Source organism: Ursus maritimus, unplaced genomic scaffold, assembly GCF_017311325.1.
Source record: "Ursus maritimus isolate PB19 unplaced genomic scaffold, ASM1731132v1 scaffold_13, whole genome shotgun sequence".
Taxonomy (NCBI): Eukaryota; Metazoa; Chordata; class Mammalia; order Carnivora; family Ursidae; genus Ursus; species Ursus maritimus.
Window position 1 is genome coordinate 36,156,020 of NW_024423675.1, and position 17,931 is coordinate 36,173,950.

The 17,931-nt window shown below is 36.8% G+C and overlaps 1 protein-coding gene across 2 annotated transcripts in view; it reads right to left on the bottom strand.

Moving 5' to 3' along the window:
- PTPRK (protein tyrosine phosphatase receptor type K) overlaps positions 1-17,931 on the bottom strand; it is a 540,066-nt gene that overhangs the window by 258,009 nt on the left and 264,126 nt on the right. For both annotated transcript variants that reach the window (XM_040627788.1, XM_008691238.2), the window contains exons 4-5: positions 10,874-10,955; positions 8,695-8,810 (exon numbers count right to left, since the gene is read on the bottom strand). In XM_040627788.1, the coding sequence (XP_040483722.1) occupies positions 8,695-8,810; positions 10,874-10,955 (198 nt within the window). The remainder of the gene's footprint in view (positions 1-8,694; positions 8,811-10,873; positions 10,956-17,931) is intronic.

The window sequence follows — 17,931 nt, forward strand, 5'->3', positions numbered from 1 at the left end:
AAAAAAAATTCAGAAGAACAAGTTGAATCGAAGAGGACATTTGTATGCAACCAGTAAAATGCAGACAGTGCAAAACTACCAGTCAGTGGTCTGGGTTCCTCCTCAATAGACAAACTGTGAGGAAAAGAAAGGGACAGAGGACAAACCCACAGATTAAAAGAGACCTAAAAAACTTATTTTAAAAGTGTTTAGGAACATACACGTAAGTGAAAAAAAAAAACTATGAAAAAACAAAGAAGGGCTAAATTATAAAAACCATTACTTGCAGAGGTAGGGAGCTGGCTCAGGTGTGGCTGGGACTGAGCACTCAGAAGGAGCCCATAGGGTGGCTAGCAAAGTCCCTTTTTTGTCCACTGTGGCGTGTACCTTATAAAAATTCATCCAATCGTAGTTTTTATTTTTGTGTGATTTGCTATGTTTTGTTGTACAGTAGAATTATTTTATAAATATCACATCTTTATACCAGATTGCTTTTCATAAAGAAGAAACCCAGCCTACTACCAGAGCCTCCATTTTGTAACACTGATCACGGGAAGTCAACAGAAAGTTGTAAAGTGCTTGATGTGACACACTTAGAAAATACACCGAAGGGCAGCTTTAGGAACAACAGAAGAGTGCATTATTCTTGCACAGAAAAAGCAGTAAATTGTTATTTATAGATATTGATAGGAAGAAATCCTTGAGCTTCTATGACTGCCGGGCTTTCAGTCATGCTCCAGGGATAGATAAGAAAAGATAAAGTATGTTCCACACATTATTCATTTATAATCAATTATGTAATCTGCAGACAACAAACCCAAGAGTTTATAAATTATTGAAGACAGAAAAGAATGCACTCTATCTTTAAGGCATTGAACTCTTTATGGTAGAAAGCCAGAGAAAGCTAACCAAAATGACCCCAGGGATATTAAACAATCCTAAAAATTAAATATGATGAAATGTTCTGATGCTCACCATTTACACACACACACACCCAAAATGCCGAAGATAAAAGATAAACATCACAATCCATGATACCTGGTCAATGATTTTGCTTCAAGACCGATAGCAGTAATTCTTTGTACGAAGCCATGAAGGAAGAATATAATGCCCTGGACTCAAATAAACCAACATCCTGAGGAAAAGCAGCAGACTGACAAGAGTGATAGCTTAGCTACCAAATGGGACATGGTCTCTTAAGTCAAACACAAATAATTGTAAATCAGCATATACACTGCAGAAAAACCACTACTGCTTAAACTAAGAATAAAAAGACACAATCAGAATTAAAAACAAGCTAGTGTTTATCTATCGGTTTACAAGACATCAGGGAAGCGCCACAGACATGGCTAACACCGCTTCCGGACATGACTCCCGTTCTGTACAGAAAGTATAGAAGAAGCCAAGGCTGAAAGCACCAATAGCCTTGCCATGGATATCAGGACCACTACAAGCTTCAAACTGCCTTGGCAAACTTTTATTAAAGCTCAAAAGAGCCAAAAGGAATGGGGAATGTCCCTCACCTTTCACTCGTATCTAGGATAACTTATATGCAATTATGAAGGTAGGGAAAAAAAAAAAAAAGGAAACAGATGGGTCTAACAGACAAATCAGTCCCAAGACAGAAAATGAGAAAACAAACTCACTGACTGGCTGTAAAAAAAAAAAAAACCTTAGAGGAAATTTGGAAAGTTGTCTTGATCACTTCACTCACATCCTCCCCAATTCTGTCAACTGGTACTTCTTTCATCTGTCCCTCTCCTTCGCTACTCACATATTTTTCAGTTCCACCAGCACCGTCCAATCCCAGGCCCTCACTACTTGATATCTGCATGGCTAATAGTAGCTTCTTTCTGGTTTATACCTCCATCACGGCCTAGTCCCAACACTGCCAAAACTTGTATTTATTTCCACTTTTCATTGCAAACCTTCCACTTCAGTGAGATCCTTCTCCTGACGTTCCTATCCCACCCGCACACACACGGAGCCGCAGTGATACCCATGCTCACGTATCTTTGCTATCCACGTCCTAGAGATACTTCAAAGGCTCAATCCAATCTTCCTTAATGATCTCACCAAACATTCCAGTCGACGTAGCTCTCTCTCAACTCTGAAATACCATAGTGCTTAGATTCTACAGAGTCTTTTCTTACTCACTTACAGATGCATTTCTCAGAACTGAAAGGATCTTAAAAAGTATTCAGCCTCATGCTTTAACATCCTCTACAATTCCAGCAAGTGCTTATCCAGATTATGCCTGGATACTTCCACTAATTGTAGTTTTACTACCTCCTGGAATAGCTCGTACTATGTTTCAACAGCCCTACAATTACCAAGTTCTTCCTTATAATCAGCTTCTATCTCTCACCACAGAGCTTTGAGCAATTAGTTAGTATTGTACATTAGAACCTATATGGAACAAATTAAATACCTCTTGAATATTCCCAATAATCTAAGATTTTAAGAAGTTTATCTGGTCTCCCACAAATCTCAAGATATATTGACAGCACACTGCTTTAGCCATTCCGACATCATGTCTTCAACTTTATTCACTGTCCTAGTAATTATACACTGCCTTTTGTTATTCTAATATTTTAAATGTGTGTCAGCCATTCTTAAGGCCAATGACTTAGAAAATGTCAGGACTTTCACCAAGTCCAGACAGTAGGAAAATTTTCACTATAACTCCTTCCTTTTTTTTTTTTTTTCTCTTCTTTTCATGGTATCCAATGTAAGCTAATCACATATTACATGTTTAGTCAATCAGGTTTGGAAATATTCCTCTCAAATTAGTTTTCAACAAATTGCCCACCATAAACTTCATTGTTTTAGGCATAGATCAATTTCTTCCAAGAATCTTCCTTCATTATAATAAATGCAAAATTACCAGATTTTTTCTCAAAAGGAAACTGTATCAGGGATAGTAACACCTCTTGTGGAAATGAAGTATGCTACAAACATCCAGGCACTTCATGCGACAGTATAAATAGGCACAGAAAAATACCAGGGCATGGAAGCTTCAAAGGGAGCTCTGTGAGCAATGACTGTGTGGCATTTGAAATTGTGTAGTGACAGGGTTCATCAGTTAAAATTTTTATACTGTCGAATTAACTCATTTTGTAAAAAACCATGCTTCTAATTTCCACTGCTTGCATGATGATATTCACATGTAGTGCAAGAATAAGGCCATGAAATCTCCGTGGACAGACAAAACACTATATGCCCAGAAGTTTCAGACCAACCATTTTCATTGATTCTTAGCTGACGACAACTGGTACTGCAAGAGGTCAGCCTTTCTTCGGTGGTTTTTTTTTTTTTTTTTTTTTTTTTTAGAGCAACTTGCATTTCGTTTTACTAATTTTACTCTCCAATTATTACTCTCAATCCATTGCTTGAATTATCTATTGCTCCATAAGGAATGCCATTTCCTTTGGCTGAGAAACTAGCTGTATCATACTACATTGGCGGTGACGAACCACCAAGCGCAAAGTGATGGCTGACTTTCCCGTTTTGGCAGGCCCACTGAGGAGGCATGGGGCCAGCACCTGCGGCAATTACTGACAGATTGGCCCAATTGCCACAGCTTTGATGGCAATCTGCATAGGATTATCAGTCACACATTAAACAGCCTCATTTCAATTCACCAAAACAAATGGTATCACCAAATCTACCCACACAATTCCCTACTTTCAATAACTCTACTATTGAATTTCTCTGTCCAATCCAATGATGCATGCCCGCCAAGCTCTGTGATGATGGATGGAGTCATTAGCATTTTAGTTTCTACACTGAACCTGAAGCCAAAGCATATGGTCAGACAGATGTTCCAGCAGTGGGCTCTATTTGATTTGCCATGTAGGTGTCCACTTATACTGGACCTTCATAAAAGAATACTAAGTCGTAAATTACAGTCCAACCCTGTTTCAACTCTTTTACATCCTGAGAATTTATAACATGTTCTGATAACAGGACACTCAGAACATGCTTTATTCTGTATTGCAGCATACACTAATGATTAAAAATTACCCTCGAACCTAATCAAATGACTTCAAACGGACAAGACAGACAAAATGCAGGTTACTGTTTATAGGCTATTGCCCATCTATGGCTTGATTAGTAATGCCAGAATGTACCACATACTCACTTTGCCTCATTCATTATTGAGGTAAACTGTATATACAGTGAACTGGATGGAACTTAACTTCGAAGAAATGCATACGCACCCATGGACCCGACACCCCAATAAACACAGACGACATTTACAGAAAGTTTCCCCTGCCCACTTCCAGTCCCTCCTCATCACCCGCAAATACTGTTCTGATTTCTATCACACAAATTAGTTTTGCTTTTTCTGGTACTTAATGTAAATGTAACCATACAGTATGCACTTTGTTATCTATCCCCTTTCTGAAAACATACGATTGCTGAGATTTATCCACATCAGTAACTCATTCTTTGTTACTGCTGAGCAACATTCCATTGCTTGAATGAGCCACACACTGTTAAACCATTCTCCCGTTAATGGACATTGGGGCTCTTTACGATGATTGGTTATTACGAATAAAGCTGTTACAAACATTCTTACACAAGTCAATTCTGAACACGTGCCCTTATTTCTATTTGTGTGAGTACTTGGGAGTGGAACTGCTGTGTCATGTTAGTTATTTCCCTATATATTCACTTTTTGCCACCATCACTTTATTCTTCATATTAGTAAGCACTGCAATAAGAGAGCATGACTAACCTTTTTAACCTCCAAAAATGTATAACCTAATTTTTCTCTTTCCTGTGAGAAAATTATCCGACACTTCTCAAAAATACAGCCAGTTGTTTTTATTGTTTTATTTCAATATAAATTGTACATTAAAATGTCATTTGTGATTTTGTTTCCTATAACCTGTGTTTTATCATAAGTCTTAAGTTATGATCCACAAATTCCCTACCACTGAGGGTTCCTTGGAAACACAAAACAGCATAGTTCTAAAACTTGTTGGAAGCACCGAAAAACATCTGTTCATGTGGGAAAAAATTGCAAATCGTAACCTGACAACAAATGTTGTGCTTCTATCTGGAATGCACGCTACTTCATTGAGTTTTATGATCGAAAAGGAATTTGGAAATTCTCTACAAGTGACTGAAGTCTTTACTCTAAGTCCCTTTTCCAACATGAATGAACTTCATAACACAGCATTTTAAGCTATGGCCCAGAAAAACCTCATAATTTTACCATATTGCTAGCTTGTTGACACTAAATAGACTTCTAAAAACAGTCATCCATGTTGTTTTATGCATCAGTAGTTCACTGAGCATGCACAAGGCGGTTAATTTGGGTAATGTATTTTGTCATTGTTTTCTAAATGTCTGAATGAATGACCTAATTCTAAGACTCTGTAATTATATAATCTGAGATCTTACAGGAAAGAACAGTCCCTAAAGATACATCCAGAACCACTAGGATATATACCTTGAGAATTACCCTAGATTAGCTCAGGTAACTCAACTGTTTGCTTTTGTGTGCTTTATCTTTAATTTACCTAATAATTTATACGTCATTTTAAACAATAAAAAATGACGTATCAATTGTAAGCTAAAGACAATGAACAAGTGAGAGATTTATTTTTTAAATGTATTTCCATACACAAATTATTTTATTTATTTATTTATTTATTTATTTATTTATTTGGTGGTGGGGGGGGACAGAGTGAGAGAATTTTCAAGCAGACTCCTCGCTGAGCACAGAGCCAGACATGGGCTCAATCTCACAACCCTGAGATCATGACCTGAGCCAAAATCAAGAGTCGGATGCTTAAAGGGCTGAACCACCCAGGCATCCCTCCATATGTAAATTACTTTAAATGTCAAATGCTATCAGGTATTATGGTTAAAAGGGTTGTAGCATATCATTTTTCCTTTAAAACAGAAAACTGGTTGCTTTTCTATTTTTTGTTTTTTACCCCATATTTAAACATTTACCAATTGATGCTTAATACCACATAATGTAAGTGACTTGAAAAACATAAAAAGTCGATCACCATTTTTTAATGACACCTACCATGGCAAGTATAACAGCTACTCCATTATCCCATTCCTACTGTGACAGGATGCAGTAACCTTTCATTTTGAGTCGCTTCCAACACGTTCTCAGTACTGTCAGCAGATATTTTAAGTAGTTGTTCTCATAATGATATTAATTTCGGGGCCATTTTTACCCATACAAAACTAATAACATAAACAATTTCACATTCCTCCATCAAACAAAAAAAGTAATGAAGGCCATGTCTCAGGCCATCAAAAATAATGCAAAGATCCAGTTTAGCATCTTATAGCTGGAAGGGATCTTAGTTTCTACCCACATGTCCTTTCATAGATAAGGAACTTATTTATAAAACAGACTGAATAGTTCAATGAATTCCCTAAGTCCACACACTTAACTGCGTTGGAAAGGTTAAAAGGTTCAAATCAAGGTTAGAATTAACAGTTGGGCATCCTGATTTCTCAAAGTCGTTCTGCACCAAGCAAACAGGACTTGACATCAATTTTTATGGCTTGGCTTTCAGACTCATAATGGAATCAAGATTCTTTCTGTTTTATTATATTTCTACCACTTTAAGCAAAAGATGTTTGTTTGTTTTTTTAAATCACTGGCCACATTCTGACTGACTCACTGCATATTTATATAAAATAGTCTTATTCATTTGAAAACATCCCTCAACTAAGTAATGGATAGTTTTCAGTATTTCTTAAACATGAAGAAGAAAAATTTAAAAGAATAACTTAAGGTAATTTAAGTGGTATTACTGAGAAAGTAGAAAAGCTTTTTTAAAGAATAAGGTAAATATGTAAACTGCTGAGGAATTGGGTAATCTCACTGTCAAAACAGAAGAGAAATACACAAATTCACCTTAGGATGTGTAAAGAAAAGAGGAGAAAAAGGAAAGCAGAATAGATGTTTAACAGAATATTTTTTTTATCTCTCATCTTTCTTCTAAAAATGACAGGAGGAATATTTTTTAAAACTATACTGAAATGGGCCAATCTACAAAGTAGGAAACAAACAATAAACGAGCAGTATTTTGACTGCAACCCACTCAGAGCAGCAGGGCCAGAAAGTCTTTGTTGTCACAAGGCAGCTGGTGTCTGAGTACACAAAACCCTTTTATTTCAATGTCACATTAAATCCTGGGGCATAAAACCAGAGGCAGACTGCAGAGTCTCTGGTTTTCCAAGACAAGACTATACAGATCACAACTAAAGTCAAATGCCAAATAATGTTCCCACCTAAATGGAAAAAAAAAAAAAATTAACTAATTAGGAAAAAATATCTAAAAATTAATTGTTTATTTAGTCTGAGCAAGAGAAAGGGATTCTGACTTGATGTTGAGCTGACGAAACAGGCCGCTTATTATACAGTACCTTCTCTAGAAAGAATTATCTTATATTTCAATATCTATAAGGGAAATCAGCATAATCACAGAAAAAAAAATACGGGCTTCATTTCCTTTTCACATATTCAGGATGATATCCCAATACCTGCAAATCAAATGAATTATAAAAGTAGTGATAATTAAGTTTATTTGAGTACATGGGTTAACATCCAAGTGGATGTGAGGATTTGATAAAATAAGAAATTTATAACCTCTAGTACAATATTGGGCATTATACTAGGTATGATTTCAAAAACCATTTATTATAATCATGACCCCAACCCCCCACAACTTAATGATTATCCCCAAGAGTAATTTTACCTTTTCAAAGATATGGTAAAATAAATGCCGAAGTCTATGTTCAAGAAACTATGCTAGTCTTACAATGATTTTTCTCTTTTGGTCTCTATTGACAATCTCAGGAATTTAGTTCTAACCAATTAAATCCCTTCCTTCATTCTGATGCAAATGGAACACAAAGATAATAAATGCTCAGAGAATATCATTATGTACATTCTAGCCTCAAATATTTAGCTCAACAGCCATCTTTCCTTGGGCCATCCTCCTGACTTTAGAGCTGCTCTAAGTCCCTTCTACCTCCCACCCCCACTGCCCTGGGACTGGCAGATACTCTCTAAAGGCATGGCACCTTCCTTAGTCTATTGTTATTTCTCTGATTCTTTCAAAGCTCTTTGCATGTACCATTTACATTTCCCCAACATAATGCCAAACTTTAATTCTTTAAATACATATTTACCGAGGATTTAATATGTGCAAAGCAAATGTCTTGACCTCATATCTGTGATGAACCCTTATACACAAAAGTTCTGAAAAAAAATTTAATTGGCTCTCTTCTAATTCACATTTCCAGAAGTACTCCTAAAGGTTTCTTAAACTATTTTTTTTCAAATGTATCAGAGTATAACAGCTCCTACTTAAGTGCTCTGCTCTCGTAAGTTGAGCTTTCAAAATATTAAATGAGGAAATTTTCATTTTTTCCTACTTTGAATGGATTTAGAAAAAATGGTTCTTAGTTATACATAACTTTAGAGAAACATTAGTTTTCACTAGAAACTAACCCAAATATTTATTAACTATATACTGTTATCTGTTTATACATCTTCCCAAAATGGAAATATCTGAAATGAATCTACAGTCAATTAAAACGAACCTACACAAGAGAACTTGTCTCCCTCTCTCCCACATACACAAGAATGACACCAGAAGCAGCACTTTTTGATATTTTAAAAATCAAGTGTACCCGTTAGCTCAGCTGTCCGCTTGGCCTTACCTGCAGCCATAACTTGTTATGCACAGCATCTCTGCCCGTAGCAATACACTGAAATGTAGCGTTCTGCCCTGCATTGACCTCCACGTCCCCCAGACGGAGAAAATGAGGAGATTTATCTGTGAAGGCAGAAAAAAAATTTACTATTTTCACATGAAGAAAACGTGCCATGTTACTTTTTCCCAAGAGAATAATGTTGTAAATACTTTTACCTTTGGCCACCACGAATACCGTATGGAAGAAAATGGAGTTTTCTTTGTGCTGAAATACACACTCCCTCTCACAATTCTCTCCCCTCCCCCCAAATTGCTAGAGCATTGCTGTATACAGAGAGAGCACTCAACAGTTACTGCTGGTGGTTGACCACAGCAGGTCACATATGGGTGATAATAAAACATTTATAAGTCAAAGAAAGCAAAAGAGATCAAATAGGCATAAATCAGAGTATAAGTGCAAAGTATAATGAAAACATACAATGATCTCTAACATACTGACATAGACATGGCTGTTGAACTATAACTTACAACTTAAGCAGATCTCCTTTCTTTTAAAAAAGAATTTTCAATAACTAGAGTTCTCTAGTACTTCAAAGAACAAGGGAATATTTTTGTTTCTCTCAAATAGATTATCAGCTTCACTGTTTCAAAATCTACTTCCTATTCCTTCATAATTGGAAGAAAGTTACCCAAAAGAAATACCAGACCAACAAAAAGTGATGACTGTAGTCAAAACTTACATGACTTATACAGGTGTCAAATTAGAGTTCTCTATGATTACCTTTTAAAACTGAAGCTTATTCATGTTTTCAACTGAAAGTAAATACACACAGGAAAAGTTAAGCCTCGGAAAGTAAAAGCAAGCTCACAGTAAAACTGCTGTTGTGCTTAATTCATATTTTTATTTGTTTACTCCTGAGAACCTTTCTTTCACGTTTCTCTTCCAGTAAATATAAAGGAACAGTAAGTAGATGGAAACATCATGCTTATGTACTAATGGACTGAAGGAATTTATGAGCAAACCAACTTGACTGAACTTTGAGTGAGACGATTTTGTTCCTCTTTTCCTTAGAATGTACTGCATGGAATAAATTGTATGACCCTTGCCTGCTACCTCTTTCTTCAGCACCTCATCTTAGTATAGGCTTTAAAAAGGGAAATGCTCGAACTAGAGCATGAACCCGAACGGTGGTTCTCAAACTGTGAACTCTACGCCCGCAGCACAGGCATCACCTGGGAACTTGCTAGAAGTGCAAATTTTTAGGCCCCATCCCAGACTTACTGAATCAGATCCAAGGAGGGGCCACACAAACCGTGATTTGCCACCCCTGGCAGGTGATGCTGATACACAATAGGGTTTAACGAGCTCTCAACGGGAGCATGGTGCCCCCTCCCCGTGCACAGTGCTTACAATGTGTGAGAAAATTTCCACCAGGAGGATTACTGAACAGATCATCTAGAATTCATGGGCCCTGTAAAATGCCGCTGTTGGGAGATACAGGTAAAGTTTGAGTTTATGCCAGCTGTTTTATGTCTGGCTCGACCGAACGCATGAATGAAATGTCTTTCAGGAAATGTGATGTACACACAAAATTAGTTACACCATCTGAAGACCACCCAATGGGCATCTAAAGACAACAAAACTATGTGTCAGTAAACTGAGTTCTTTGTTTTGCTTGCTTTCTATTATTTTGCTGTTTCATATGGATTAACCAGATATTTATTATAAAAAATTAAGTCTGAAGTTTGGAAAACGGGGAACTAATTCATTCTCTTTCCTTCACTCCAACTTTCGACTGAGCAGATCACATGTTTAATGAGATTTCTTTTAGTTTCCTTTCAGTTGAGCTCTGATTTGTTATTCTTCTTTGCTTTCCTAGACTACTTAATAAAACCAAAAGATGGAGTCTGTCCTATCTAGAGTTTCATTTATATTTGCACTTTGTTCTCTGTAATTAAATAATTAAAAGAACCCTTTAATATGTGTACAATTAGTTACAATTCTGAAAACTATTTGATTAAAAAATTCGAGAAATATTTCAGTGTTCTTCTAAAACTGAACAGAAGGCTAGGAGTAACAACAGAAGAGACAGCCACAACCAAATGATAAACAGTCAACAGTCACTGCCAATATAAGACAAGTGTTGAAAGGACATAGAAAAATACAATTCTTAATCACAACCTACCACAAGGATAACTCAGTACTTGGATATCATCAATGGCAATATAACCACTCCTTCCTCCTGAGACTTCAGCTTCAAATATTACCTGTCAGGAAGAAATAGAAAACATTTACAACAATCATTTTTAAGGAATTTTCACAGTAAAAGAAGAATAGCTATAACACACTTATGAAAATTAAGTTTGATTTTTATCCTATAAGAATTAAAAATCTATCTTATACTGTAATTTCCTAAATCTTGTCCAGGTAAACAACAACAACAAGAAAAATTACTGAGGTCAAGCAGCTAAAAAATTACTTAAGCAACTGCTACTATGTGTTAGAATTCCTGACTGGGCATCATCTAGGCAGAATGAATAGACAAATACAGCTAATCTCATATCCCTAAATTTTCTCTTCTTGATTTTCTCCATTTTTTGTTATTTATTTAAAATACACTGAGCACCTACAATGCACCAGCAGTAGGCTAACCAGTGAAAATACCAAATGATCTACGCTTTTAAATGGCTAAACTTTCAAAGACAGAGGCCATCGGCTAGATTAGCAGTATTCCAGGCAGAAGGAACAATATACAATGGAATAGCTTGGGGTGTGTGTTTGGGAAACCAAATGAATATGATCTGTACGGCTACAAAGGTTCAAAAGGGAAGAGGTAAGATTAGACAGCTAGGCACAGAAGACCTTAACCATCAGACTAAAATCAGGAGTACATTCTATCAATAATTCCACATTAATAAATATTAAACAAAATTGTTTCCATGTTCAAATATAAGCTCATGTTATAGAGTTTTGTTGTTACAACAACAGAAAAGCTTCATATAGCCTTTGTTCTTTTTAATGATATGTAGTGTGACTTTTCAAGAGAAACCATATTCAGCATGCAACATTTCAACATTTTATTTGACTATGGGCTCCTTTATACATGGAGATACACAGATTATTTTTGGAGTATTCTGCAAAACATTTTAGGAAATGTGATGGAAATTAATGTTTAAAGTAGGAATTTAGTATAATCAAATTGATTTCTTAGAACCATATATGCCTGAAAGGTAGAGGATGAGCTAAAAGAAACCAAGACTGGAATCAGTCAGGTAATATGCTAGTAGGAGTGGAAATAGATATGAAGAAAAAAGAAAGATAAAAATAATGCTGAGGAAATGGACAAAATAAGACTTACTGACTTGTTAGTTGTAGTGAAATATAGGGCAATTCTAACTCCAGGCTTGCACCACTAGGCGAATGGTGCTATTGAAATCCCTAGCCAGGACTAGTGATACAGAAAAAGGTACAAATTTGAGGCAGAAGAAGACTAAGTACATTTCAAATCTGATTTGCCTAGGCTACATATGGGGTAAAGGCTTAAGAGCATAACTGGACAAACATATCTCAAAAATAAGAGAGAGGTCCACAATAAAGCCATAGATTTGGAAGTCATCATCATGAAGTGAGTAAGTTATAGATTTAAAAGTTACTACGATGGGTGAATAAGATGGCATAGGAAGATAAAGAGGAGAAAACCACTGAAATAGAAAGCAACAATACAGCAGCAGAAGTAAAGCCAACAAAGTATGGTTCAGACATAATGACCAAGGAAAGAAGAGAAGTATCAGGAGGTTTGAGGCAGGTTAACATTCACACACACACACACACACACACACACACACACACACACACACACACACAAAGCCAGATTAACTGTAATAACCATAATTTTAAAATATCAGATAGCTGCATAAACAATGGCATTTAGATGAACACAAATTTTCGGAGGACAGAGTCTCTCCAACGTGACCCCTAATCTGCGGCCATGTCTCCTTTCCCATGGGAATTATTTGTCAATTCCAGGATCAGGGTGCGGTTCTAGCTCAGCACAGATGTACGGCCTCTGCTGGAAGACAGTGGAAACAGTGAAGCTTGCTGTGCAGCACTCTGGAAATTTGGAAGTCTAGATTCTAAAAAAAATGTTGGCTGTGGCAAAAAATATGAAATGTAGGGAAGAGGTCAAGAAAAACTAAAATTAAAAATTATCAATTACAATGAACCGTTAGGAATTTTCCAATAACGTTTGGCAGACAGTTTTACCAAAGGGAAGGGGCAGAAGATTGACTGACTGAGTTCACAGTAACTAACATTTATTGAACACTTACTGTATACAAAAGACTATCCTAAGCTAGCCTGCACATCATCACACTCGCATATGTCGTTCTCTCTCTCTTTCTCTTCTCCCCTGCCACCCTGCCACCCTGACACACACACACACACACACACACACACACACACAGCCATTTAATCCTCACTATAATCACATAAGGTTGGTATTATTTTTATCCTCATTTTAAAGAAAAGACAAGTAACTGGACCAAAGTCATAACAGTTAACAAGCAGCAGGGCCAGGAAAGGACCTGAGTCAAACTGCCTCCACCTTCTATTCTTGCATCAACTTTACTACAATTTCTCTAAAGGTAAAGAAGCAAATGCAGAGAGAGCATTTCTTTTAAACAGGCTTCAAATTTCCTTGAAAAGTCTAAAATGTGAAACTTTAAAGATTAATGTCATTTTTGAATAGTACTTCAATTAAACATTACACGGACTAGGTAGCAGTGTCACCAGCATTACACCCTTCCCCCTTTCCTACCGTACTCCTACAGCCACCCCAAAACCGATGATGATGGGACCCAGTAGATGAGGTGGCTGGTTTGTCTCCCATCCACCCATTCCCATCACAGACCTTCTCCTGTGTTACTTCTCTCCTCCTCTGCTTGTCCTTTATGACTGTTGATGTCACTGGAATAAGCTGAAGCTAAGAAGGAGACCAGGGTCTTTGTGGGAAGAGAAATACTTCACAATGAAGGATGGCTAATCTACGAACACAGAAAAGTGTGTGCATGTGTGTGCGTGCACGCATATGATTTACATTTCATGTAAGTGTATCTTATATGAAAACAACTGTCATGTCACTTTCCAAATATTGGAACAAAGGCTTATTAGCAAGAAATAGAGGCAAGAATCAGAGACGTTAAATAAAGTGTAACTTGGAGTGGCAGTCGTAGAGGCCCCTTTCCTGGGGCTGAGAAAACTTGTACTTGACTCCCACTCTCCTGTTTACAAATCCTTGAGCAAATCCCATAACCTTTTGCAACTAAATCCCAAGTCTTTAACATGGATATAATGCAGCTTTCGTTATAAAGTTTTATGAGGATTAAATAGTAACAGTCGTAAAAGTGCTATATAACCCAAAAGGTAAGCTCATCAACATTGTTAATGTACGAGATTTGTGTTAAGTGTCTCCCAGGAAAATAAGTTTTATTTGCTCGAATAGTATAGTTCAGGAAAAGAGAAGATATAGTAAGAAAAAGTGAGAAAACTGTTTTTAAGGGGAAAAAAATACATTTTTTATGAATAGACCACGTATCTGTGTAATTAATCATTGTTGGTTATTTCACTTCCTTTGTAGCCAACATTAATTATTTTAATTTCTTAACTATATCTTAGTTTTACTTTCTCCAACTGTTTTACTTCCTTTGCTTCATATAGGTGATAAGCTTATATATGTTTACTCTATCCTCTCAGAAAAAGTTTCTTATTCGTTCATTTAAATTAAGCTTTTATTCTGGACAATAAATTTAAGCCTGGATTTAAAAGGGGAGCAAAAAAATCAGTTCTTTATTAGAGAAAAAAAAATGTTTCTCTTTTTAGTGACCTCATTTTCTCTGCTAAGTATTGTCTTTGCCTCATTAACAAGAGCTGGAGGAAATGTCTAAGATCAGATTCCTTTACTACACAGGATCTAATCAGCTTCATCACTTCAACAGAGCCCTCACCTTGTAAGGCTCTTCTGTCCAGTCAGGGGAAACAAATCTCAATAGCTTAATTACACAAAGCTCGCTTAAGCAAATGCTCAGGTCAGATCTAACGCCTGGTGTCAGGTAGTCAACCAGGGCTTCCCAGAAGAAGAGAGCAACGGAAGCCATACCAGATGTCAACTTTCACCCATCTAAGAGGTCAGCCTGGGAACAGAATGGACGGGCTCTGCTTTGCATGATGTTTTCACTCCACTCCATTACCTGAAATACTGAAGGTAATGATTCCACTCAAATTTTTGCTACCTTAGCAACATTCTTGGATTATTAACTAAATAAGTGAAGTACGGTGGAATTAAAATAGAGGGGGGGGAAGGCAAACCCTAAAGAACAAGGACTTCATCCTTTGGCAAACTGAATTAATGCAGAGAATGTACCTCACTCATATAAGGGAAAGCTGAACTCAAAGTCAGGAAGCCTATGATCTAATTGCTATCACGTGTAACCCAAGCAATCGATGTAACTGTGTCTTCCTAGCCTCATCTGCACAATACTGGCCTTGCCTACATCACAAAGTTGTTGTGAAGACAATGATATATCCACAGTGATTAAATGATACACGAAATACATGTAATATAAGATATTATGGATATGAGAAAAATCTGAAGAAGAAAAAAAACTTTGTCCTTAATTTTTTTTTCAATATTATCAGTGTTAAGAGTATATGCCCCAAAGTCAGAGACACATTTAGTTTACTTTTTTTTAAGGGTAACTTTAACTTACGGAAAAATGTATGTTAAGTTGTACCTGAAGTTACTTTTACAACTTTGTATATAAAGTTACTTTGCTTACTTATGTAAAATCGAAGCCTCGGTTTCTTTTCATTTTTTTTTTTTTTAAGATTTTATTTATTTGTCAGAGAGAGAGAGAGAGCACAGGCAGGGGGAGCAGCAGGCAGGGGGAGAAACAGGCTCCCCGCTGAGGAGGGAGCCCGTTGCAGGGTGGATCCCAGGACCCCAGGATCATGACCTGAGCCTAGGGCAGACGCTTAACCGACTAGCCACCCAAAAAAGAAACTGTCAGTATACACGGCACGGCTTAAGGAAAGACTAAATGAGATGTGCACATGAACCATTCAGGACAGCCCCTGGCACACAGGAAGTGTACTACATTCGGGAGCACCACGACGGAAGAAAGCATCCATAAAGAACATACGTATTAAAGTGAAATTTCTTCTCTTTCCCTTTTCTTTCTCATCAAAAACTTCACCCTATTCCCCAGTTTGCGGGGCGGGGGAGTAGAGGCACCTGGCTGGCTCAGTCAGTAGAGCATTCGACTCTTGATTTCGGGGTTGTGAGTTCCAGCCCCACGTTGGGTGTTGCGATTACTTGAAAATAAAATATTTTTTTGAAAGTGGATATATTGTATATTATGAATAGATGTCAGCATCATTAAGTATAATTGACTTCTCTCTCTCTTATGTGAACTTCAAACACTGCAGTTTCTCAAGGATATGTACTAGGCCACCTTCTCTCTTTTTGCCATAATTTCTACCATGATAGCATTGAGAATGATGAGCCTGTAAAAGGACGAGGGAACTAAAAGAAGAAGAAAAAAGTGTGTAGAGATAATAAACGGAAATGAAGGTATACGGCATCACAAAAGCCAATTAAAAAACATCTGAAGTGGAAGAGGTGTCACCACCAATCCTGGTACAACACTAAGTAAAATGCAGATTAAAAATACCGTCTTAGACATCTTATAACTGGAAGTCTGTACTCTTTGACCAATATTTCCCTATCTCTCCAACCCCTCAAACCCTGGTAACCACCATTCTAGTCTCTGTTTCTATGAATTTGGCTTTTTTAGATCCCACAGTGTAAACGATATCATACCAAAGAGTACACCCTTCCCATTATTAAATGGGTAAGTTCTGGAGATCTAAATTTACACCATGGTGATTATAGTTAGCAATGTTGTATTATATACTTGAAAGGTCCCAGGAGAGTAGGTCTCAAATGTTCTCAACTCAAAAACAAAACGGTATTACATGACATGATAGAGGTGTTAGCTAAGGCTATGGTGGTAATCACTTTGTAATATATATCAAATCAACATACTGTTTGCCTTAAACTTACACCATGTTATATGTCAATCACATCTCAATAAAGCTGGGAAAAACACCCTTATATGCGCCATTGAGTTTAGGAATGACCAAAGGAAGAGCCACCTGTGTGAAGCAATAGAAATGGAAACCATATTGGACAATGATGAAGACAGCAGAGGAGTGGAGATGACTATAAAAACTCCCACAGGAAGTGTGTCTGAATGGGTAGAGAGAAATTTAACTAAAAATGGAAGAAAAGGGGCACCTGGCTGGCTCAGTTGGTAAAGCATGTGACTCTTGATCTCAGGGTTGTAGTTCAAGACCCCCACTGGGTATAGAGCTTACTTTAAAAAATTAAAATTTTAAAAATTTAAAGAAATTAAAAATGGAAGAAAATACGGGATTAAGCGAAGTGTTTTAATTTGTTTTATTATTATTACTTTTTAAGATGGGAAACAAATGTTTAAAGATTGATGAGAATGATTTAATTTGACATGGAATTTTTGAGTGTATGTGAGAAAGAAATGATAACTGTTAGTGTGAGATAGGAAAGGACAGGATCCAAATCACAGATCATACAAAGGGGCTCCAGTTTTTTATAATGCAAGGGAAGATGAGGATGAATGAAGATACGAGGAAATTTGTACTATTGCTAAAGGGAGTTTCTATTACATGGCCTCAATCTTCTCAGCTATAAGAGATGAGCTGGTAAAAAGAAGACTGGTTGGAGACTGGAGATTATTGAGTGGAGTGGACTGGAGAGGAGGATTAGAAAGGGAATTGAACAGAAAACCGTAGTAGGATTTCCAGGAGTGGTATGGGCCCATTTGCAGCTAGTGACCATGAATTTCTATTGATCCCAATCTAACATGAAGTGTGTGATTTTTTTAACAGAATTTGCTTGTTTTAAGCTTATAAAAAAGTAGCTTGAAAAAAAAGCAAACAAGGAGTTTATGGAAATGGCAAATGTGACCAAAACGATTATGATGAAATCAAATTTTGATACGATAAGCAAGTTGATGAATTGGCAAAAGACAGATGGTCTGATGATCTGGAGCTCCCCATGAGGTTGATGGATGAACTCAGTAAAATGAATGAAGGGGGAAGAGATGAGTTTATGTGATGGTCAGAAAGTGAGATGCTTACATGCAAAGT